At 50.8% G+C, this 25,076-nt stretch overlaps 1 protein-coding gene across 3 annotated transcripts in view; it reads left to right on the top strand.

Moving 5' to 3' along the window:
* Positions 1-24,462, top strand: part of DNAAF5 (dynein axonemal assembly factor 5) — a 39,424-nt gene extending 14,962 nt beyond the window's left edge. Inside the window, exons 7-13 of one of the 3 annotated variants that reach the window (XM_082360059.1) lie at positions 2,318-2,461; positions 3,976-4,144; positions 5,999-6,146; positions 8,864-9,014; positions 9,719-9,875; positions 11,406-11,597; positions 19,279-19,665. In XM_082360059.1, the coding sequence (XP_082216185.1) occupies positions 2,318-2,461; positions 3,976-4,144; positions 5,999-6,146; positions 8,864-9,014; positions 9,719-9,875; positions 11,406-11,597; positions 19,279-19,415 (1,098 nt within the window). In that variant the 3' untranslated portion in view covers positions 19,416-19,665. Of the gene's footprint in view, positions 1-2,317; positions 2,462-3,975; positions 4,145-5,998; positions 6,147-8,863; positions 9,015-9,718; positions 9,876-11,405; positions 11,598-19,278; positions 19,666-20,382 lie in introns of those variants that run through there. The other 2 variants (XM_082360061.1, XM_082360060.1) reach the window with 2 other exon arrangements.
* The last annotated feature ends 614 nt before the right edge of the window (positions 24,463-25,076 follow it).

Here is a 25,076-nt window from a genome sequence, read left to right as displayed (position 1 = left end):
CAGAGCGCATGCTTGGTTCCTGTGCCTGCAGTCCTTCCAGGAAAGATTTACTCCGTCCTGCAAACAGAGGGGCCCCTCCTGACCGTTCATCCACACACGTGTCTCTAGACACGTGCCAGCCTTTGGCCAAGGGGCCGCCGGCGTGAACCCCAGGCGTGCGAGCCACTCCCGTCCCCGCACGCCGGCGGCCAGCAGGCGCGGCCTCCCTACGGGGCGGGGTCATGCTAGCCTTTCCTGCAGTCGTTCTCCAGGGGCTGTGAGGACAGGCCGCAGATGCTTCAAGACCAAACTAAATGTAAAGGCCCCGGGTTGGGCCAGCAGGGCCCCAGAGACGTTCTGCTCATCTGCCTGGGCCTGGGCTCAGCTGACAGGACCTGAGCCTCTGCTTTGAAATCTGGTTGTTTATCGACAGGGTACTGAGATGCAGAAACGGTTGATAAAACAGAAGTAACTCGTTTCCTCCTGTTTACTCAGGAATCGGGTATGGGGTCTGGGATGGGAGTGCCTGGCGCTTTCTCCGGTGAAGTTGTGGCATCTCCCTCTGTGTCAGTTCCCTCTGTGTCTTGTTTTCTTTTTCCGTGTGTGTGTGTGTGTGTGTGTGTGTGTGTGTGTGTGTGTGTGTAGGTAGGTAGGTAGGTAGATGTTGAAAATCCTCTGGTTAAATATCGTGTAATCCGTGACCATTAAGGCCCCGTTTCCTCAGAGGTGGTGCCGTGTTCACAGCAGGAGGGCAGTGCTTGTGAAAGACACAGACCCTTGGTTAGTTCCAGCATCTGGAGGTGTCGTGAGATGGCTCAGCCAATGCTGAGAGCAACTCCCTGTTTATTTTATTTTTTTAATTTTTTAAATTTATTTATTGTTGGCTGAGTTGCATCTTCATTGCTGTGTGCAGGCTTTCTCTAGTTGCAGCGAGCAGGGGCTACTCTTCGTTGCAGTGCACGGGCTTCTCATTGCAGTGGCTTCTCTTGTTGCGGAGCACGGGTTCTAGGCGTGTGGGCTTCAGTAGTTGTGGCACGTGGGCTTCAGTAGTTGTGGCACGTGGGCTTCAGTAGTTGTGGCACGCAGGCTCAGTAGTTGTGGCTCGTGGGCTCTAGAGCGCAGGCTCAGTAGTTGTGGCGCACAGGGTTAGTTGTTCCTCAGCATGTGGGATCTTCCTGGACCAGGGCTCGAACCCATGTCCCTTGCATTGGCAGGCGGATTCTTAACCACTGCACCACCAGGGAAGTCCCAATCCCTGTTTACTTTAATTGAAAGAATGGTAGCTCCTTAAATGTGTATTACAGGTCATTTAGAAATTAGCCAAAATCATGCCCTCAAAAAAATCAATCAATCAGTCAGTCCAGGTCTGAAAGAAATGGGGCTGTGGGAAAAGTAAGTATTTGAATAAAACACCAATTTTGGCTTCTCGGGGAAGTTAGGACCCCCGAGTGGCTGGGGACATGCCACAGTGAATTTTTTGTTTAAACTTCCATGATTTATATCACTTGTGAATGAGTCATAGGATTTTAGAGCTGACTCAGAATTTAGAACCAATCCATCGTCTAGCCAAATCTTCACCAAACTTTTGAGCTCACACCCCCATTAGTAAAAAAAAAAAACCTTAAGCATTTTGCCCCGGTTCCCTCTGTCCTTTATGAAACATAGCAGAGCAGGCGTATGGGAGGGGTGTTCTAGGCGGTTCTTTCTCTGGGGCCCCCACCCCGTGCCCACTCCTGGCCCCCATTTCACAGTGGATGAGGCTGGAGCCCGGGAGGTGAGAGATGGGCTCGACCCAACCGAGGTGTCACCTTGTCCCCCGTCGGTCTGGAAGCATCTTTGAATCACAGAGTTTTATTTATTTTTCTTAACTTAGTATTATAGAGACACTCAGAAGTGCACAGAAGGGCAGGGGAGCAGTGTGCACCCCTCGTGCCTGCCGCCCGGTTCCAGCCGCGTCCCCCTCGGTCCAGCTTCCATCTGACTCTGGGGGGGTGGGTGGGAAGAGCCGGGGTGCTCGAAGCAGCTCCAAGATGCCCTGTCCTTCCACGTGTCACCTCCACAGTGTGTGTCACTAACACACGCAAACTTTTTAAAAATGTGACTCAAATACCATCCAGCACTTAACGAAGTTGCCGTGAATTCCTCGATTCTCGGGGATTCAGCAGGGATTCGGTTTCCCTGTCGTGCGGACGGGCACCCTCTTTATGGCTGATGTGCCAGAATCCTGGCCCAGTCCACTCGCGGGGTCGCCGCGGCTCCGTGGCCCTGGTCAGTGGGGCCTCGTGTGGGCCGCCGGGCGGGCGCCGGGGTGGCTGACGGTGCCCCACTCTCTCCGCAGCGCCTGTTCGGGGAGCGCCTGCTGCAGTGCGTGCAGGCCGTGGTGTCCGTGAGCCGGGAGGACTGCCGGGGGGCCGGCGTGCCGCTCGTGGAGGTGCTGGTGACCGTCCTGGCGCTGTGGGGACCCGCGGGCCTTGGTGCCAAGGTGAGGGGGCCCTCCTGCTTTGCCTCAGCCCCGGGACGGGAGGCTGCCATCTGTCAGTCTCTGCCGTCGAACTCCAAGCCTCGGGCTTGCCCAGCGCACTGGCTACCTGAGATGGAAGAGTCTGGAAGGCGCGCGGTGAGTCATCCTCGAGGCGGCCTCAGGGGCACTTGCCCAGCACACTGGCTACCTGAGATGGAAGAGTCTGGAACGCGCGGGGTGAGGCGTTCTCGAGGCGGCCTCAGGGGCACACGGGATTTTAAATTCCCTCCAACTGCCAGTTGGCTTCAGGATCTCAGAGTAAGGCCGGCTGCTTAATCTAGGAGAAACAGACAAGAAACGAGGCCTCCCTCGTCTCAAATCTGCGTTTCAGTGAGGTTAAGAATACACACGTGCACCGGAGGTCAGGAGAGAAGATAATATCATGATTTTCCTATTTAGTTGCAGCCCAGCTTTACACAGTTGTCTCCATTCCCCTGGCTCTGTATTTTTTTTTTTCAAATTCTTTTCTCCATTGAACTTCCTTGCTTCCTTATTTTTTTGGCCGTGCCACACGGCATGTGGGATCTTAGTTCACCAAACAGGGATCGAACCTGCATCCCCTGCATTGGAAACACAGTGTCTTAACCACTGGACCGCCAGGGAGGTGCCCCCCCCCGCCCCCCCACCCCGGGCTCTATATTTAACTTAAAGTCTTGGGACATCCAGCTCCGTGCGGCTGCAAGGACCATCCAGAGACCCGGCTGCCTGACCACTTCTCCCCAAGCTGAGAACTCGGCTCCTCCCCTTGGTTCTCTCTCCCCCTCTCCATCCACACTGTGTCCGGGAGGCCCCCCGCCTGCCCTCCCCTTCCCCGGCGCCTTCCTAAACTCTGTTTTCTTCCTCTCTTTAAAAACCCCCTTTCCGGAGGGCACGTGTCTGAGCAGGGAGGCCGTCACTATAGGGCTGTAAATACTAGAAAAGCCGAATCTGTCGTTCCGGGTGAGTCTGCAGGCCAGACTCAGGCCCCGGGACAGCTGCACAGAGTGCTGGGGGCGTCCTGTTCCTGCAGCCCTAGGGGGAGGAGGGTCCGGTCCTCCCTCTCCTCTGAGCCCGCAGAGCAGCAGACACGCTGTCGCCGGCGGTCTGGTCAGGTGAAGAGCTCGGAGAGCGAGGACGTGGGCCCACCTTTGGCACCCGTGGTTTAAGTCTGCTCCGTGCAGAGTCCCTGAAACAGCCTGCTCGCCCTCCTGCACAGGTGGAGCCTGGCTGGGGCTCCAGGGTGAGCCTTCCGCCCTGCAGGGACTGCCCTGCCCCGGGCGGGGCATCCGGGGGGGGGGCTGTGCCTGAGCTGCCTGTAGATGCTCGTTTGTCCATTTCGTTATTGCTCATACAGACGGGAGGGGCGTCATGGGAGCCCCGGGCCACGTGGCGTGTGCCCGAGTGGCTCTCCCTCCCTCAGGTGGTGGGGACGGGTCTCCAGTGGGGTCTGTGAGTCCCAAGACCGGATCGCCCCAGCCTGTGACTTGCTCCCGCAGGTTCAGGAGACGCTGGCCGAGCTGGCCGCGGTGGAGAGCATGGACGGCAGCCAGGAGCTCTTCCGAGCGCACGTGGGCGCCCTCCTGGAGCGGCTGGCTGCCTCGCACCGGGACTGGACCAGCCACTCCAAGGAGCTCCTGCGGTTTGACGTGGTGCTCACTCACTCAGGTGAGCCACAGACGGCGCCCCCGGGCTGGGTGCAGAGCGCTGGTCCCGTGGTGGCCCCAGCAGCCCCGGCACAGACGGGCAGAGCTGCTCGGCACCGCCCAGGAGGCGGCACGCCCAGGCCTGGTTCTTCACAGTCGCTCACGGTCACTCTCAACCTGCGGAGAACAGCTGTTTTAAGGAACAAAACCTTAATTGAAAAGATGCTGCGAACTTTATAGTGAAGACTTGCTGTAACGTGTAACGTGGGTCTTTAAAGTCTGCCCAGGCACACATTTTTATGTTAAACCTTTTTTTTTTTTTTTAGAAGAATTCAAGAGTGTGACATAGGACCAATGTATGTTTTTAATTTTGTTTATTTATTTATTTATTTATTTGGCTGCGCTGGGTCTTAGTTGCGGCACGCGGAATCTTCCGTTGCAGCACGTGGGCTCTTCATTGCAGCACACGGGCTTCTCTAGTTGTGGCGCATGGGCTTCTCTCTAGTTGTGGTGCATGGGCTCAGTAGTTGTGGCGTGTGGCCTTAGTTGCCCCGCAGCATGTTCATTCCTGGACCGGGGATCGAACCTGCGCCCCTTGCATGGGAGGGCAGATTCTTAACCACTGGGCAACCAGGGAAGTCCCTGTGTTAAACCTTGAAAGCGTGACTTTGCACGGCGTCCTGTGTGGCCCGTGCTCTTCCCCCAGGTGCTGCCTACCCTCTGTGCCCGCTTGGCCTCCTGCCCCGGGGATTAGGGTAGGACCGGCGGGGCAGCGGGACTCCGAGCTCGCGGTCTTGCGCGCCGTGCTCCTGGCCACAGTGCCCCCGGGCAGCAGCAGAGCTTCGGGCTACAGTGGACCCTCCAGCCACGCTTGTTTGGCTTTGACCCTGGCCTTTGAGGTGATGCCTCTGAAAAGACTGAAGTCCTGACTGCGTACAGAAGTAGCAGACTGGGCGTAAACCAGAGGGCCTGAGGGCGACGGCTTCACTTCTGACACACGATGTCCCGGGTCAGCACAGGGCCTGGCGGGGAGGGCAGCTGGTGACCCGATTCTTCTGAGCTGCGGCTCACGTCTAGACCCCGGAGACTGTGTTCTCCCCATCGCGTGCAGGTCCAGGTCCTGAGCACCGTCACTGCGTCTGGGATCCTTCCAGGCTCGGGGACAGTGGCACCATTTGTTCATCTAGTAACAGGCATGGGAAAGGACGCTGGCTGCCAGGCTCAGGGTCACACATCAAGCAGCCTACATGGTCCGAATAATGGGTTTTGGTTGGCCTTTAAAAGATTGCTTGGGGACTTCCCTGGTGGCGCAGTGGTTAAGAAGCTGCCTGCCAATGCAGGGGACAAGGGTTCGAGCCCTGGTCTGGGAAGATCCCACGTGCCGCGGAGCAACTAAGCCTGTGCGCCACAGCTAGTGAGCCTGCGCTCTAGAGCCCGCGAGCCACAACTACTGAGCCCACGTGCCACAAATACTGAAGCCCATGCGCCTAGAGTCCGTGCTCCGCAGCAAGAGAAGCCACCACAATGAGAAGCACGTGCACCGCAACAAAGACCCAACACAGCCAAAAATAAATAAATTTTAAAAATAAATTAAAAAAAAAAAGATTGCTTGACTTTAAATTTTTTTAAGAATTTGGTAAGATGTAGGAAAAAAAAGAAAGTTTACATACCGAACATTTAGAGCCATGGCGGGGTTAGGGTCAAAGGGAGAGGGGGAACCTGGCGTCCTGGGCTGGGAGCATCCTTCCCGGAGCTGAGGGTGCACGTCCGCTGGCCGTGCCCAGCACGCGCCTCCTCTCGCGGCCAGAGCGGCTGCGGGGCTCCCGTCCTCCCATCCTCCTGCCACGTAGGAATGAGGCCCCTGTCTGTGCTCTAGGCCCTGCCCTCGGAGAAGTCTTGCCCCAGCTGGTCCCCATCCTCAGGAGCTGCCTCCAGCCAGCCCGCGACCCACCCATGCGCCTGAAGCTCTTCTCCACCCTGACGGGGCTGCTGCTGGGAGCCAGGGAGACAGTGGACTCGCAGGGGTAGGTCTGCTGCCCCCCACGTGGTCCCCCCATGCTGCCCCCCAACGCGGTTTCCCCACCACCCCACTCGGTCCCCCCATGCTGCCCCCAACGCGGTCCCCCCATGCTGCCCCCCACGCTGTGCTGCAGCTGAGTGGTCCCCACGTGCTCCCGCACTGAGGGCTCAGGTGGGACCTGGGGTGACCCCGAGCTCTGGGTCCTGCTGTCGTGCGGCTCCCCACACAGCCAGCACCCCAGGGAAACGGTGTAGTCCGGGCAGCGAGTGCACCGCACAGAGACACTAAATCAGTCGTGTTCTTGTGGTCATTAAAATTCCGTTGAATGAAAAAGTTTTAGGGAATGTTAACTACTACTGGTTTATACATCAGCTGTTCTCAGCTTTAAAAGGCTTCTGGTACCTTTCAGGCCTCACAGAGAATTGATTGAATGACCGTTAAGGTTAGAACTTAGGGAACTCCTGTCCTCCGGAGGGACTTGAGGCAGCATGAACACCCGGGCCTCCAGCTCGGGGCCCCGAAGGGAAGGAGGCGGGCGGCCCAGGCTGGACGTGAGGCCCGGAGCAGAGCCGTCTGCAGGCCCCGCCCTCCCCCTTTGCAAAGCGACACAGTGTCCCCGGCAGGACGGGCTGTGGGGAGTCAGGCAGTGAGATGCTCTTTGCTGTTTGGGGACCCATCCCCTGAGAGGGAGCAAATCTTTGTCGTCGGCCTGTCCTGGACTTTCCTGGGGAAATAACGGGTCATTATTCAGACTTCACTTCTCTGGATGTTACTCTGATCTCTGCTCTTGGGCCTCTAGCCAGCCCATTGTATTGCAGGAAATTTTATTTCCTGCTTGTCTGCAAAGACTTCAAGGGTTAGAAGAGACTATAAAAAGGTTACTGAGTCGGGTCTGGCAGCTGCCCCGTGAGTAGAGAGTCGGCGGATCAGTCACGACCCCTCGGGGCCCCTGCTCCGCTGCGTCCCCCTGAGGACAGTCAGCCCCCAGGAAAGAAGCCCCCACTCTTGAACTGAGTTTCCTCAAGAAGCTGCCCTTGAAGTCTTCTTGTGGAAAGAAACCGCTATCAGGAAAAGAAAGTTGTTCAATTTACAATTACCTAGTGCAAGGATTAACTGTTTTTACAGGCAGGAAAGATTTTGGAAAGCAACACCTGCTTGGTTTTGAACCTCAGGGTTACAAAGTGGCGGAGTCTGAGATAGCAAAGGACCGCGGCCCCTCCTCACCCCACCCCACCCCCGAAAGCGCCGCTGGCACCCGCACACCCAGGTGGTGCAGGGCCCCCAGCCAGAGGACGGCGGGGACAGGGGCACCCTGGCTGGAGTGCGACCCCCAGTGAAGGAGGCCTGCTCCCCTCTCTGGGCGCCCAGACACCGCCCAGTGCCGTCCCCTCGTGCGGGACGTTACGGAGCTTCTCCCGTGGGGCGAGGCCCGGATGCTGGTGGTTCTGGAGGAGCCCGTGGGCCTGCCCGGGCTGGGCTTCCTGGTCTCGGGGCCCAGCTGCGTGCGAACAGCTGTGCGTCCTCTGGACGCAGGGTACTCATTCTTGGGGAGTCCAGTGCCTTTTCTGCTCCCGGCATATCACTGGAGTCCCACTGCCTGTCCCCCCTCACGGCCAGCGCTCGGCCCTCAGGCCCTCGTGGCCACGTGGCGTGGGCCGCCTCAGCCAGGACACGGGGCTGAGCTTTCCAGAGAGTCCCCTGGTGAATCCCTTTGCAGGGAACAGTAGCTCCTTGCTAAAGAACTAAAGCACGCAGAAAACCTTGACTGCGTGTGAGTCGCCGCCCTGCACCAGGTCCACTGTCGGAGGCGCCGGTGGCTCTGCAGCGCCCCCTGCTGGGGCCGCCGCGCAGCCGTGGGCTCGCAGGCCCTCGCGCTGGTCCAGGTCCGGAAGCAGCTGGCGCTGGAGGCGGGAGCCCCCCGTGAAGCGCGCTCCGGAACGGCCCTGGGAAGCAAGTCAGTGCGTCCTTTGTTGGGCAGAATACGTCTTGCTCCATCAGCAGAGGCCCGTGGGGTACAGGAGTCGTACGGAGGGCTGAGGCTTTTCCCCGGGCTTTTGGACGGGGCCGCACGTGTGGCTCCGCTGCCGGGTGGCCGGGCCAGCCAGTGGCGCTCGGGGCTGGGATCCCGATTTCGTTTTGCTTTGTCTTTGTCCTGACGGCGTGTCAAGAGGAAGGTCCCCGACTGTGTTGGCGGGAACATCCGTGTCTCCCGGTGTCTTGACACATGGGACCGTAGGCGCAGCCCCAGGGTGCCCTCTTGCCAAGGTAGCGGGCGTGGTCAGAGGGACCTCACGTGGTCACAGGGACCTCGAGGCCCGTCTCTGTAAGGTCGCCGCCTGTGGGAGTGACGTGCCGCCCCATCGGTGCTCGGGGTAGCGCGGCCACCCTTTTCTTAGATCCAGGAGGGGTGTTGGGGAAGCCCCTCGGCCACAGTGGGAGGGAGGCTGGAATACACCCCCAGCCCCAGGGTCCGGTCCCAGGAGAGGCGGCAGGAGCCCGAGTGCAGCCCTGCCCCGTGATAGCCGGGGGAGAGAGCCCCACGTCCCCTCCCTGGCCACTACCCCGGGGAGCGGGGGCTCTCGTTCAACGTCCAGTGTTCGATTTCCGCTTGTTTTGTCTGTTTGGCCTTTTCCCTCCGCCCAGTCCGTTTCCCAAACGGAAGCGCTTCCTTCAGGGAGTCTCGGTGCCCCCCTCACCCACCCTCTCCTGCGTCCACTCCAGACAGTTCCATGGCTACCTGGACACCCTGATCAAGGACATCTTCGTCCCCAATCTGCAGTGGCACGCGGGGAGGACGGCTGCGGCCATCCGCACAGCGGCCGTGTCCTGCCTCTGGGCGCTTGTCAGCAGCGGGGTCCTGTCAGATGAGCAGGTAGGGCTCGTGCGTCCTGGACCCAAGAGGGGAACAGGCTGTGCCCTGGGCTTCTGGGGCCTGCCCGGCGCACCTGCCACAGGTGAAGGGCGCTCACCTGCGTCTCCTGATAGTGGCAGCAGATGCTCCCAGACAGACCGAGGGGACGGGACTGTGGGGCCGGAGGGCGAGCGGAGGTCTGGGGGGAAAGCCTGTTGTTTCCTTGGGTCACCTGGGGGTTTTCTTAGGTGATTGTTACTGTTTACAAGAAAAGAACTTCATCACAGGAGTCTGACTCAAGAGTGTTGTTTGTATTCATATCTCCAGTTAGATGAGGAATTGAGGAAACAGTAGAAGTAGGCAAAACATTGTGGTACCTGAACAGCCGTTACTTAAGTTGAAATGTCCCCCAAACTTTACTGGACACGATACCCAGTCCTGCTAGTAAGTAGTGGGCTGTGTAGGATTGGTGCCTAAGACTTACTGGATAACAGATTTTTTAAAAACCAACTGACCGATGTTCAAATGACCTGGATTTTAAAATCAAGATTCAGGTCTGCTTCTTACATAGAAATTTCCAAGTAGCTTTCCAGACTCAGTCACACTCGCATCAAAACCAAGTCTCTTCAGTGACGGGCAAAGTACACGGTGCGTGAGTAGCGGTCTCTGTCACGAGGGTGGCACCAGCCGTGACCCACAGCTTGTGTGGTTTTTTTTAATCGCAGATACAGGAAGTGCAGGAAATGTTGATGCCTCAAATTCTGACCACCCTGGAAGAAGATTCTCAGATGACTCGATTAATTTCGTGCCGAATCATTAACGTATTTTTAAAGACCTCTGACGGTGTGATTGATCCAGACAAATTCATCAAGATTTATCCTGGTAGGACATTCTTCTTTTCCAAATCATATGCCTCTGTTTGTTTGACAGTTGTTTCTTTTGTAGGAAAAATAGAAAATGCTACTTTGACTTCTGGTCAGGTTGGTGCTATGAGTCTAAACGTGGATGTGACAGGTATGACGTCACTGAATGTCACTGAATAAGTAACGTAGCACAAGAAACAGGACAGACGTCTTGTGGACCGGAATTGCGGGGTGGGAGCTTAGACGCCCACGGCAGCCGGGGCTACCACTCCGTGGCCTTTGGTGTGAGGGCGCCAGCCCTGCCTCGCGTCCCCCGTGTCACTGCCTCTTGGAGCCTGGGAGCACCGATGAGTCCCGGCCACAGAAGCGAAACCCGCTGGAGGTGGGCCTGCAGCCGAGAAGCTCGGGGGCTGGTGGGCGTGCCCACGCTGGGAGGAGGCGGAAGGTACAGGCCCTCAGTGCCGTCTTCTCCACGTGCGGTTGAGATCCGCGGAAATCTACCAGGGTAACAGCCGTTCCAAATGAGTTGAGCACTTCCTGCAGCAGGGGCCACATCTGGCCCCAAGGGTGGCAAGAAGCAGCCCAGGAGGCGGACGAGGAAGAGCGGGCGAGCCGGCAGAAACAGGAGCAGAACCGGAGGCGCTGAGAGCAGAGGCGGCGGGGAAGGGCCCCCTGCTCACAGGCGGAACTAACAAATCTGGCAAAAAGTCAGCGGTTCCTCGTGCCTGAGGCAGTGGTGACCCTTAGCCCCTCCTGTGTAAACATCTGGATTCCCTGCCGTAACATCTGTTGCCGCCTATGGCTAGAATGAAGTGTTATCTTGGAACCTATTGCATGTGTAAGAATAAACGTTTGTAAGAAGTAAAAAAGCAGGTTGAGAAACAGAGATGGAAGCGGGAACACAGAAACCCTGGGAGCAAAGATGGGGGCGGGGCTGAGTCTCTAAAAGGCGCCAGTCGTAGGGGCAGGCGCGTCGCGTAGATCTGTGAGAAGGGCACGCATTGATAGGCGTCTCACCCGTTCACAGGAGGCATTTCTGCGGGTCGGGAAGGACTGTTCGTCCACTTTCAGCGTGGGACATCTGGTCCCAGAGGCTCAGCAGAAACACAGCTGACGTAGCTGGTGGCCGTCGTGTCACCGGGCCCTCAGCTCTGTCCCCAGAGCCACGGTGGGCGGAAAGCGGGGTCAGCAGACGCCCTTCCTGTGCTGTCTGCTCGTCGGGGAGGATGGGGCAGCCGGGGCATGAGGCCTGTGTGTGACTCTGAGGCTGAGCATCTCGGAGCCGGGGGGCCGCCAGCCGCCTTGCAGGTCAGAGGGCGAAGATGCCTAGGCCGGGTGTGAAGCACACCTTCACCCTGTGTCCACGGAGTCCACCGCTGGGCCAGAGTGGCCGAGGGTCCCGGGACACCTTCTACCACCACCGCCTCCCCAGCACCCACCTGTGGGTTTCCCAGGACGGGGGCCGGTGCTCCACAAGTGCTGGGAGCTTAGCTGGGAGCCGCCTGCCCTGGGACCTCTGCTCACTCTCCTGTCTGGCCCCTCCTTGCAGAACTCTTGAAGCGCCTGGATGACGTTTCCAACGAGGTGAGGCTGGCGGCCACCTCCACCTTGGTCACCTGGTTGGAGCGTGTCAGGAACGAGGCCGGGAAGTGCTATTACCAGAGCAACATTCAGCACCTGTACAGGGAGCTCCTCGTGTACCTGGACGACCCCGAGAGCGCCATCCAGGACGCAGTTCTCGGTAAGAGCTTCTTCCCCGTACTCGGGCCAGCCGCACGGGAGCAGCTGGCCGGGCGCCCGGACTCCCTTGGGCCCGCAGTCTCGCAACCCGTGTCCTCTGAGTTACTGTGGGTCCCAACGAGCTTGTGTCCTGTGGGTTACGGCCCCTGGTGTTCACCGTGGTAGAAGTTAAAACTTGAGAAAATGTTAAGATACTGATTAATTTGTTTAAAATAACAAAAAACCCATTACATTTTAACATAAATAACGTGGTTTTGAAAAGTGTGTTTTGTAAAACAAAATAACAAGAACAGTGGCATTATTTTACATTTTTGTGAATCTCTCTAACGTCGAGCTGATAGAAAACAACCAGACGCACATCTCTGCGTTGTGTCAGTTGTGATGTGTGTCGTTTGGTTAAAGTATGGGAAAAACAGACGGCCCCCACAGATGTAGTTGGAAGAGAGGAGTACCTTGATGGCGGTCCTCTTCCTTACCGCACCCTGACTGGACAGGTGGTAGTCTCCTCAAGGTTCCTCGGAGTGTACACTCTGGAGCCGCTGTGGAACCACACCCGTTCCGCTCAAGTCCATCTCTCCGCCCTGCGTGCTCGCTAACGTGGACGCGCTCTGTTCTCAGTGTCAAAAAGTCACTGTTGGCATCAAGCTCAGAAAAGTCTTGGAAAGAACAGCTTCAGGAGGCTGTCAGGCTTTTGGTGGCAGAAACAAGTTTCTATAATTCTGATTACTGCTTGAGAGCTTAAATTTTATCATCAGCCACAAATACTGTCACTTCATTCGCTTACAAGAAAGCATCCTGTTGAGTCCCCAAGTCTGAATAACAAGAGGCAGTTGTCACTGGTCATTCTTTCAAGTAAAAGTGGTGTCTGGGAGCTGCCCAGCCCACGGCCCCATTGCACACGCGTGTGCCTCCCGTTCCATCCCAGGGTGCTGAAAAGCTAAAAAGGAAGGACGCGTGTCGTATCCCCTGAACCACCACCAATGTGTGAGCGAAGCCACATGGCTGAGATGGCCATAAACAGACTTCAGTTTAGAGTGGAGTTCTAAAAACTGTTCAAATAACCCAAAAGAAGTCAAGAAAGGAGAACGAGAAGGACGCAGAGGAGGGACGAACAGGAAGCAGACAGAGAGCAGATCCAGCCACGGCGTGATCTGTGACCATCCACACTGGGCGCTCGGTGGAGGGCAGACTCTGTCAGTCCCTAGAAGATCCAGACTTCATCGGAATGAGTTTACTAAAAGTTGGGTGCCCAAGGGTTGAGATTTCATAAAGTAGATGGTTTTCATGCCTCTTTGAGGACATTAACTGACTCTTGCAGTGACTCACTCCCCAGAGCCCGGCCAGTGCTCGTGCCGCCCTGGCCTTGAGCCCTCAGTGCGGAGGGTGCCCCGTGAGCTGGGGGTCACGCCCTTCGTGTCACTGTGGACAGAGTTCTGACTCACACCCCCTGAAGGGTCTCAGGGCCCCCAGAAACCCTGGGGCACCCTTTGAGAGCCCCTGCCCAGGCCACCCGCAAGTTCAGGTGCCCCGTTGTGCTTTGAGTGAGGGCGCCGCGTCGCTGCTCTCCGGGCAACGGAAACAAACTGTGAATTCGAGACCAATGGAAACTGCTTACAACGGCAACAGCTGAGAGCAGACAGGTTGTCTGCCTTGGCTTTGCACCAGGGGCCGGCATGTGTGCTCGACTGGGGCTCTCGGCCAGCCGTCGCCCTCCCCGTTCGTACAGACCACACGGTTCGTACAGGCGGTGAGCAGGGGGTACACAGACTCCCTCACACCTGATCCCCACCATGCACCGCCTCCCCCGTGGTCAGCAGCCCCCCCGGGTGCTGCACCTGGTCCAGTCAGTAAGCCTCGCAGACACGCCACAGTCACCCCAAGTCCATGGTTTACGTTAGGGGTCACTCTGGGTACCGTACATCGTGTGGCTTGGACAAGTATATAATGACACGTATCCATCGTTACATTGATAGTATCATACAGAATAGTTTCACTGCCCTAAAAGTCCTCTGTGCTCCACCTGTTTTGTCTCCCCGCCCTCCCAAACTTTAGCGACCACTGATCTTTTACTGTCTCCATAGTTTTGCCTTTTCCAGAATGTCATGTACTTGAAATCATATAGTCTGTAACCTTTTCAAATTGGCTCCTTTCACTTAGTAATAAGCATTTGAGATTCCTCCATGTTTTTTCGTGACTTGAGAGCTCTTTTTTTTTTTTTTTTTTTTTTAGCACTAACATTCCATTGTCTGAATGAACCAGTTTATTTATACATTCACCTACTGAGGGGCATCTTGGTTGCCTCCAAATTTTGGCGATTATGAATAAAGCTTCTCTAAACATCTGTGTGCAGGTTTTTTGCCAACATAAGTTTTCAGCTCCTTTGGGTAAATACCAAGGAATGTGATTGCTGGATCATATCGTAAGAGAATATTTATTTTTGTAAGAAATCACCGAACTGTCTTCCAAAGTGGCCACACTATTTTGCATTCCCACCAGCAATGATGAGAGTCCCTGTTGTTCCCCATTCTGCCAGCATGTGGTGTTCTGATTCTGGCCATTCTGATAGGTGTGTAGCGATATCTCATTTTAATTTGCATTTCTCTGGTGACATATCATGTGAAGCATCGTTTCATAGGCTTATTTTACATCTGTATATCTTCTTTGATGAGGTGTCCGTTAAGGTCTTAGCCCTCCCCCCTTTTTTTTTTGGCTGCGTTTGGGGGCTACTCTTCGTCGTGTCGTGCGGGCTTCTCATTGTGATGGCTTCTCTTGTTGTGGAGCAGGGCTCTAGGCGCACGGGCTTAGTTGCTCCATGGCATGTGGGATCTTCCCAGACCACGGATCGAACCCGTGTCCCCTGCATTGGCAGGCAGATTCTTAACCACTGTGCCACCAGGGAAGTCCCTGGCCCATTTTTTAATTGGGTTGTTTGTTTTCATATTGTTGAGTTTTAAGATATGTATATTACAGATAATAGTCCTTTATCAGATATGTCTTTCTTAAGACTTTATTGCTAATTTTTTTGTTTCCCTTTAATTTTTTATTTTTTAAATTTTTATTGGAGTAGAGTTGATTTACAATGTTGGGTTAGTTTCTGCTGTACAGCAAAGTGAGTCAGTTATACATATACATATGCTTTTTTAGATTCTTTTCCCGTATAGGTCATTACAGAGTATTGAGTGGAGTTCCCTTTGCTATACAGTAGTTCCTTATTAGTTATCTATTTTATGTATGGTAGTGTGTATGTGTCAATCCCAGTCTCCCAATTTATCCCTCCCCTCTTTTCCCCACTGGTAACCATAGTTTGTTTTCTACATCTCTGATTCTATTTCTGTTTTTGTAAATAAGTTCATTTGTATAATATTCTTAGATTCCACGTATAAGTGGTATCATATGATATTTGTCTTTCTTTGACTTACTTCACTTAGTATGACGATCTCTAGGTCCATCCATGTCACTTCAAATGGCATTATTTCATTCTTTTTTTATGGCTGAGTAATATTCTCACATCTTCTTTATCCACTCATCTGTTGATGGACATTTAGGTTGCTTCCATGTCTTGACTATTGTAAATAGTGCTGCTATGATTATTGGGGTTCATGTATCTTTTCAAATTGGAGTTTTTTCCAGATATATGCCCAGGAGTGGGGTTGCTGGATCATATGGTAGTTCTACTTTTAGGTTTTTGAGGAACCTCCATACTGTTCTCCATAATGGTTGTACCAATTTACATTCCCACCAACAGTGTAGGAGGGTTCCATTTTCTCCACACCCTCTCCAACATTTATCGTTTGTAGACTTTTTGATGATGGCCATTCTGACTTGTGTGAAGTGATACCTCACTGTAGTTTTGATATGCATTTCTCTAATAATTAGCAATGTTGAGCATCTTTTCATGTGCCTGTTAGCCATCAGTATGTCTTCTTTGGAGAAATGTCTGTTGAGATCTTCTGCCCATTTTTGGATTGGGTTGTTTTTTTTTTTTGACATAGAGCTGCATGAGCTGTTTGTATATTTTGGAGATTAGTCCCTTGTCGGTCGCTTCATTTGCAAATATTTTCTCCCACTCTGTGGGTTGTCTTTTCGTTTTGTTTATGGTTTCCTTTGCTGTGCAGAAGCTTTTAAGTTTAATTAGGCCTCATTTGTCTATTTTTGTTTTTATTTTCATTATTCTAAGAGGTGGATCAAGAAAGATCTTGCTGTGATTTATGTCAAAGAGTGTTTTGCCTATGTTTTCTCTAAGAGTTTTATAGTGTCCGGCCTTACATTTAGGTCTTTGATCCATTTCAAGTTTATTTTTATGTGTGGTGTTAGGGAGTGGTCTAATTTCATTTTTTTACATGCAGCTGTCCAGTTTTCCCAGCACCACTTATTGAAGAGACTGTCTTTTCTCCATTGTGTATTCTTGCCTCGTTTGTCGTAGATTAGTTGACCATAGGTGCGTGGGTTTATCTCTGGGCTTTCTATCCTGTTCTATTGATCTATATTTCTGTTTTTGTGCCAGTACCATACTGTTTTGATTACTGTAGCTTTGTAGTATAGTCTGAAGTCAGGGCATCTGATTCCTCCAGCTCCGTTTTTCTTTCTCAGGATTGCTTTGGCTATTCGGGGTCTTTTGTGTTTCCATATATATCAGATGTATCTTCTGCAAATATTTTCTCTCAATCTGTGGCAAAAGTTTTTAATTTTAATGAAGTCCAGCTTATCAATTATTTCTTTCATGGATTATACTTCTGGTGTTTATCTAAAAAATTATTGCCATACCCAAGGGTCACCTAGGTTTTCTCCTATGTTATATTCTAGGAGTTTTATATTTATGTCTATCATCAATTTTGAGTTAATTGTCATGAAAGAGGTAAGGTCTGTGTCTAGATTTTGTTGTTGTTGTTGTTTTGTTTTTTGGCGGTGGATGTCCATTTGTTCTAGCACCATTTGTGAAAAGACTGTCTTTGCTCCATTGTATCGCCTTTATTTCTTTGTCAAAGATCAGTTGACCGTATTTATGTGGGCCTATTTCTGGTCTCTCTGTTCTGTTCCATTGATCTACTTGCCAGTACCACACTGTCTTGATGACTGTGGCTTTATAGAAAGTCTTGAAGTTGGGTAGTGTCAGTGCTCCAACTCTGTTCTTCTCCTTCAATATTGTGTTGGTTTGTTAATATCCACACGATAATTTGCTGGGATTTTAATTGGGATTGCATTGAATCTATATAGAGATCAAGTTGGGAAAACTGACATCTTGATAATAGTGAGTCTTCCTGTCCATGAACATGAAATATCTCTCCATTTATTTAGTTCTTCTTTAATTTCATTCATTAGAGTTTTGTAAATTTTCTCATATAGATCTTCTATACATTTTGTTAGATTTATACCAAGGTATTTCATTTTGGAAGGTACTACTGTAAATGGTATTGTTTTAATTTCAGATTGCACTCATTCATGTCTGGTATATAGGAAAGTGATTGACTTTTTTTTTTTTTAATTTATTTTTGGCTGTGTTGGGTCTTCGTTGCTGCGCGCGGGCTTTCTCTAGTTGTGGCGAGTGGGGGCTACTCTTCGTTGCTGTGTGCACGGGCTTCTTGCAGTGGCTTCTCTTGTTGTGGAGCACAGGCTCTAGGCGTGCGGGCTTCAGTAGTTGTGGCATGCGGGCTCTAGAGCACAGGCTCAGTAGTTGTGGCACATGTGCTTAGTTGCTCCGTGGCATGTGGGATCTTCCCGCACCAGGGCTCGAACCCGTGTCCCCTGCATTGGCAGGTGGATTCTTAACCACTGTGCCACCAGGGAAGTCCAAGTGATTGACTTTTGTATGTTAACCTTGTATCCTGCAACCTTGCTATAATCACTTATTAGTTCCAGGAGTTTGTCAGTTCTTTCCAATTTCTACATAAACGGTCATGTCATCTGTAAACAAAGACAGTTTTATTTCTTCCTTGCCAATGTGTATATTATCTTTCATTTCCTTTTCTTATCTTATCACATTAGCTAGGACATCCAGTTTGGTGCTGAAAAAGAGTGGTGAGAGGGGACATCCTTGCTTTGTTCCTGATTATAGTGGGAAAGTTTCAAGTTTCTTACCCTAAGTATCATGTTAACTGTAGGTTTTTTCATAGGTATTCATTATTGAGGAAGTTACCCTCTATTCCTAGTTTACTGAATGTTTTTACTCATGAGTGGGTGTTAGACTTTGTCAAAATGCTTTTCTGCATCTATTGATAGGATCATGTGATGCCTCTTTTGGCTTGTTGATGTGATGGATTACGTTAATTGATTTTTGAAATGTTGAACCGGCCTTGCATACCTGGGATAAATCTCACTTGGTCTTGGTGTATGATGCTTTTTATATATTGTTGGATTTGATTTGCTAATATTTTGTTGAGGATTTTTGCATCTATGTTCGTGAGAAATATTGGTCTGTAGTTTTCTTTTCCTGTAGTATCTTTTTCTGAGTTTGTATCGGGGTAATGCTGGTCTCATAGGATGAGTTGGGACGTGTTCCCTGTGCTTCTATCTTCTGGAAGAGATTGCAGAGAATTGGTATCAGTTCTTCCTTAAACGTTTGGTAGAATTCGCCACTGAGCTCATCTGGTTCACCTACTGGGGCTGGTGCTTTCTGTTTGGGAAGGTTATTAATTATTGATTCAATTTCTTTAACGGATATAGGTCTACTGAGATTGTCTATTCTCATGTGAGTTTTGGCAAATTATGCCTTTCAGAGAATTGGTCCATTTCACCTAGGTTATCAAATTTGTAGGCAAAGAGTTGTTCAGAGAACCAGTTTTTGGTTTTGTGGATGATCTCTGTTGATTTTCTGTTTCAGATTTCACTGATTCATGCTCTGATTCTTCTTTTCTTCTGCTAACTTTGGATTTAATTTGCTCTTTTTTCTAGTTTCCTAAGGTGGTGATTTAGATGATTGACTTTAGATCTTTTTTTTTAATGTGTGCATTCAGTGGTATAAGTTTCCCTGTACGCACTGCTTTTCACTGCATCCCACAAATGTTGATAAGTTGTGTTTTCATTTTCATTTAGTTCAAAATATTTTTTAATTTTTCTTGAGATTTCATCTTTGACCATTGTGGTATTTACAAATGTGTTGTTTAATCTCCAGATATTTGGGAATTTTCCAGTTATCTCTTTGTTACTGATTTCCAGTTCAATTCCATTGTTGTCTGAGAGCAGAGATTGTATGGTTTCTGTCCTTTTATATTTGTGAAGGTGTGTTTTATGGCCCTGAATGTGGTCTATTTTAGTGAATGTTCCTTGGGAGCTTGAGAAGAATGTATACTCTGCTATCGTTGGATGAGATAGTCTATAGATATTTGATTGATGGATGGTGCTCTTGGGTTCCGCTTGGGTGTACTTACCGATTTCCTGCCTGCTGGATCTGTCCATTTCTGAGAGAGGGGCATGGGAGTCTCCAGCCACAATAGTGGATTAATCTATTTCTCCTCACAGCTATCGGTTTTGCCTCACTTTGTTTGTTACTGGGCTCATACGTGATAAGGATCGTTATGTCTTCTTGAGAACTGACCCCTTAATCGTTATGCAATGCCCTCCTAACCCCCGATCACTTCCCTTGCTCTGCACTCTGCTCTGTTTATGGCTGTTGTAACTTTAATATGAAGCTAAGCTTGGCTTAGTATTTATTCCTGGCATCATAAAGGTGTTTTCCTGTTTTGCAGAGGCCCTCAAAGCAGGCAGTGTCCTCTTCCCTGACCTCCTGGTGAGAGAGATGGAGGCCGTCCTCCATAAGCATCGTTCACCCACGCACTGCGAGCAGCTGCTACAGCACCTGCAGGCCCTGCCACCCGCCCCGTGACCAGAGTCCTGGGAGCAGAGCCTGAGCACAGCAGCTGGAGGGGGAGCGAACACCCAGGCCTCGGCCTCACCTGCACTGGGACACGTGGCCTTTAAATCTCGTCACAGGGCACCTTTCTGTCGACAGCCGAGGACCCCCACAAGCAAGCCTTTAACAGCAAGAAGAATGTATTCTCTCAGCACCACGGCCAGTGCTCTCCTGGGACAATTCTTCACACCCAGCAGTTTTTGAAATAAATGACTTTCACTGAGTGGCTTCTGTACTTTATGGCTAACTCATGCAATTCACTGAGAGGTCTGCCAGAAACCGACAGCCAACTTCAAATTCAATGTCAGCTTCTCATACCAAATCAGCACATTCTTTTTTTTAGTCTACGTGCACTGCTAGGTTCATGGCTCATTGGTTCTTTCTTGCTTAAATGCCCACCGAGAAGGTTCTTGAGTATTTAAAAAGAAAAAAGACAAAATGATTAAAAGAAATGTTCTTTCTCCTGAAACTTAATATCTCTCAGTGAAAAACTGAAAAGAATTTGAAATCTTAAGAACTATTATCAGTGAAATCTTTCCCATTTAAAATACACTGGAATTTAAAATGTTATATGGATATATTTGGTCACAGTATTTTTTCTTAGGTCAGTAATTCTGACAGTTGAAAATAGGATGTTTAATCAGATATAATTTTGGTTGCTCTCTTGTAAGTAGCAGTACAGTAAAGTTGTATTATATTTTCCTGCACTTTCTATCCCCAAGTGCCTAAAAGATTTCATTTTAAGTGAGTTTTATTTCCATAAGCCAAATATTTATGTTAACACAAGGGGAAAAAAATGCTGTGTTTTTTCCAAAAATCAAATACTAACATTTATGCTTTGGTGTTTGAAAATATAACTTAAAATATTTATTATAACTATTCTGTATGCCTGTCTTTGTGTATTTTGATAATTGAAATTGAGACTCATTTTTTTCCTTAGATCTAACCTCACAGTGATCGCAGGCTCAAGAATCCTGGGCCTTTGGACTGAGGGGTCCCCGCTGCTCATTGTAGTGCCCTGTCTGGACACCGGGTGGCAGGAGCGCCAAACAAGTTAAGACAAGGGTGTCAGCAAGGCTTCCAAGGGCTCACCCTCTGGGTGGGGGTCGGACCTGGAGAAGGGCTGAGAACTGAACCTGCAGCACAGACCTGGGTCACTGCACCCCCGGCCCCATGGTGATGCAACTCCTGACCGCAGTGACCCTTCCGAGTCTCTGAAGCCAGTTTCTCTCCAAACCCCATTTCTGTAGCTGACGACTACAAGGATGGAGGATGCCCTCAGGTGTGGTCTTCCCCCAGCTTCCTGATTGCCCTCTGCCCTCTGTGTCCTCTGCGTGTCCTTCCTCAGCACCATCTGGAGCCTCTTAGAGATGCGTATTATCAGGCCTTGGCCCAGACCTACTGAATCAGAGACGATGGGCTGGGGCCCAGCAGCTGGCCCTCCGGGGGATTCCGATGTCCCTAAAGTATGGGGACCCCTGCTTTGAGAACCACGCATTTTCACATCCAGCAAGAAGCTCCATCTTCTACCTTTGGTCAGACGTTCAGTGTCACGGCTGAGAGGACACCACGTGCTCGACCCCTCACCTCCCACAAGGCAGGTGGGTTGGGTGCCCCCCCCCCAGCTGCTGTCCAGCCCAGCTGCCACGCGGCTGCCACGGAAGCATTAGCGGTGCGCTTTCGTTTCTGTGCGTCGTTAGGGGAACTATTCAGAGGCAGCGCTGCAGTGAGTCAGGACACCTGACACGACCTTAACAGCCTATGAGAGGTGATTTTTTTTGGCCGTGCCGCACGGCTTGTGGGATCTTAGTTCCCTGACCAGGGATCGAACCCAGGCCCATGGCAATGAAAGCGCCGAGTCTGAACCGCTGGGCCGCCAGGGAAGTCCCAAAAGAAGTTTAATTTATTGATTTGTTCTTCTGTGGATTGTGCTTTTTGTGCTGTATCTAGGAAGAAATGTTTGCGTATTCAGGAAATCTTTCACTTCCTGAATTTAAGAAGCTAAAAAAGTTATTTTCATAAAGATAATTTATCTATTTGCCTCTACCTGTGCTGTGGTTCAAAAACAAGGTTTACTTCCTTTTAAAATCTCCTTTCCGTGACCTAAATGAAGGTACATCCTTCTAGGGCAGCGGTCCCCAACCTTTTTGGCACCAGGGACCGGTTTTGTGGAAGATGGTTTTTCCACGGAAGGGGGAGAGGGGATGGTTTCAGGATGATTCGAGCACACTACATTTATTGTGCACTTTATTTCTATTATCATTACATTGTAATGTATAATGAAATCATTATAAAACTCACCATAATGCAGAATCAGCGGGAGCCCTGAGCTTGTTTTCCACTTGCCACTCACTGATAGGAGTTTGATGAGTCCGCAAGCGACTGATTTATTACGTTCTCTGTGCAAACCTCTCTGCTGCTGATGATCTGTATTTGCAGCCGCTAGCGTCACCACCTCAGCTCCACCTCAGATCAGGCATTAGATTCTCGTAAGGAGCGTGCAGCCTAGATCCCTCGCACGCGCGGTTCACAGTAGCGTTCGCGCTCCTATGAGAATCTAATGCTGCTGCTGGTCTGACAGGAGGCGGAGCTCACCCGCCACTCACCTCCTGCTGTGCGGCCCGGTTCCTAACAGGGAACCCTTGTTCCCTGGTTCCCTGGTTGGGGACCCTTGTTCTAGGGTGAGTTGCTTGGTTGAAGATGAAACGCCTACCTTTTAGTAGCCAAAGAGAGCCCTATATGTGCCAGTATGGAATGACCTCTAAAATTGTAAAAAACAAGGAACACTACACTGTGTATGAAATGCAGCATATGTAAAAGGAGAGAAGGAGCTGCCTATTTGCTTTTATGTGCATAAGACATTTCTAGACGGTTACAAAAGAAACTGGTAAGAGTCGTGGCCTCTGGGAAGGGGACCTGTAGGGCTGAGAGACTGGAGTGGAAGTTGGGTCTATGCCTCTTGGTACCTTTGAATTTACTTTCTTGAGCACGTGTTCCATAGTCAAAAATACAACTCAGCTGAGACTAACTCAGAAATCAGAAACCCGACTGACTTGGGTGATGGTCTTGGCTCCGAAGTCAGCACATCTGTTTCTTCTGTGTAACCAGAGCCCTATTCCAGGGAAGGATGTTCAGGACGAAGCAAAAGGTTTACCAAAAAGTTGTCTCGTTGAGAAATGAAAATGCAAAGACTTGTACCCAAGTGTTCATAGCTGCTTTATTCCAGCCCCAAACTGGAAATCACCCAAATGTCCATCAACAATTATGAATGGATAAACTGTAGTATATCCATACAACAGAATACTAGACTGCAATCAAAAGAAACTAAACACTGCAACATGGGTGGCTGTCACAGACATTAGGCTGAAATAAGCCAGATGTGAAGGAGTGCATCTTTTACTGGACTTCTAGAACAGGCAAAGCTATTCTATGGTTCTTTTTAACCACTGAACTAATGATGGATGTTTAGGGACCTGTTGTACTCTTTTCTCTACTTGTGTATGTGTGGATTTTGTGTGAACTTTTTCATAATTGAAAATACCAAAACTAAAAACAATCATTGGCTGAGTTTGGAAGGCCAAAGCTAAGACCAAGTGCTCTCAGAGGCTGCCTTCCCCAGGCAGGAGCAGGAAGCGTTGTGTCCCCTTACCAAGCAAAGGCTTGCCTCTCCACTACCGGCTGCTATCTCAGTAGGGAGGCAGCAGCCTCCATTACCCCTCAGCCTCTCTCCCTGGGGTCTAAGCCTCCTTCCTGTGACTCTCCCCACAAGCAAGTGATGGCTTCAGGAGCTGGCTGGGACACAGGCCTGGAGCCTGTCCCAAAGGCAAAAGCACTTGCTCCGTCGTTCTTAGGTGCTTGTGCAGGGTTTTCAGAATGTTTTGGAAAAGTGTAATTTGAAGAGGCAAAGCAGTGCCCATTGTCAGCTGACAACACATGGTAACTGCAGACAGAAGAATCCATTTAGAAATCTAGGTGCTCTCTTCCTGGCCTAATTGATGGCACTTTTATCCTCTAGGACTTTACATTAGTTCCTTTACATTTCCATTCTTCAAAAAGGGAGTTGACAGTTTTGGCTAAGATTGAGAGTGAAGAGAAGTGGTGAAAATGGCAAATGTAAAGGTGGGGACAACAATGGCCTTTTCTTTCTTTAATTTTTTAAAAATGTTTATTTATTTGGCTGCGCCAGGTCTTGGCTGCAGCACGTGGATCCTCATTGCAGCACGCGAGCTCTTAGTTGCGGCATGTGGGCTCTTAGTTGTGGCATGTGGGATCTAGTTCCCTGACGGGATCGAACCTGGGCCCCCTGCATTGGGAGCACGGGGTCTTAGCCACTGGACCGCCAGGGAAGTCCCAACAATGGCCTTTTAAACTAACGTAGGGGGACTGGGTTTGGGACAGAACACTGGCCCGTTTCCAGTCTCCCAAGACAGGCATTTGAGTTGGGATTTTCGGCCTCAGGATCGATTATTTGGGGCTGCATGTCCAGGCAGGAGGTATTTTTTTCACATAAGCATACACATCAGTCTTGCTGCTCGCCTGGCTACAGCTCTTTACCTGCTGAAAATGACCCTCCTGGAAAGACTTCACTTGCCCTGAGAAGTGGCCTTGGTTTTCATGGCAGGATGACAGCTTTAGCAACTAACACCTCTCATGGAAGTGCTTTAGCCTGTACCTCTTCCCATTATTAACAAAATAAAATTAATGTTTCAGAAGCTACTGTTAACATTTCTCATACGACTTTAAAGCCTCAATGACATTTAATGGCAAAACTAAAATTAGGAATTTCAGTTTGGTGTACAAAATCCCTACAAGATAAAAACGTACCTTCTTCCATCGACAGATGAATGGATAAAGTAGATGTGGCACATATATACAGTGGAATATTACTCAGCCATAAAAAGGAATGAAACTGAGTTATTTGTAGAGAGGTGGATGGACCTACAGGCTGTCCTACAGAGTGAAGTAAGTCAGAAAGAGAAAAACAAATACCGTATGCTAACACATATATATGAAATCTAAGGGGAAAAAAATGGCTCTGAAGAACCTAGCGGGAGGACAGGAATAAAGATGCAGACGTAGAGAATGGACTTGAGGACACGGGGAGGGGGAAGGGTAAGCTGGGACGAAGCGAGAGAGTGGCATGGACATATATACACTACCAAATGTAAAATAGATAGCTAGTGGGAAGCAGCCGCACAGCACAGGGAGATCAGCTCGGTGCTTTGTGACCACCTAGAGGGGTGGGATAGGGAGGGTGGGAGGGAGACGCAAGATGGAGGGGATATGGGGATATATGTATACGTATAACTGATTCACTTTGTTATACGGCAGGAACTAACACACCACTGTAAAGCAGTTATACTCCAATAAACACGCTAAAAAAAAATGTATCTTCTAACAGTTCAGCGACGGGATTTCTCCCACCGACTCCGGCCCGAGGCCCAGAAGCCCCGGCGGCCTGGCCTCCTGCCGCGGGGCACGCGGCGCTGGTGACGCCCGCTCGGGTGCAGCTGACGGAGCTGACGGCCCCGGCCCCGCCGTCGCCGCCCCCCGCCGCCCCCCACAGGCGCGCAGCCACCCCTCCCGCCTGCAGCTCCAAGGCCGGCCTCCTTGCGCGCCTCCGGCAGGTGCGCG

The sequence above is a fragment of the Balaenoptera borealis genome (assembly GCF_965194805.1).
Source record: "Balaenoptera borealis genome assembly, chromosome: 16".
In the NCBI taxonomy this organism is placed as follows: domain Eukaryota; kingdom Metazoa; phylum Chordata; class Mammalia; order Artiodactyla; family Balaenopteridae; genus Balaenoptera; species Balaenoptera borealis.
This window is presented reverse-complemented; position numbering and strand designations above follow the sequence as displayed.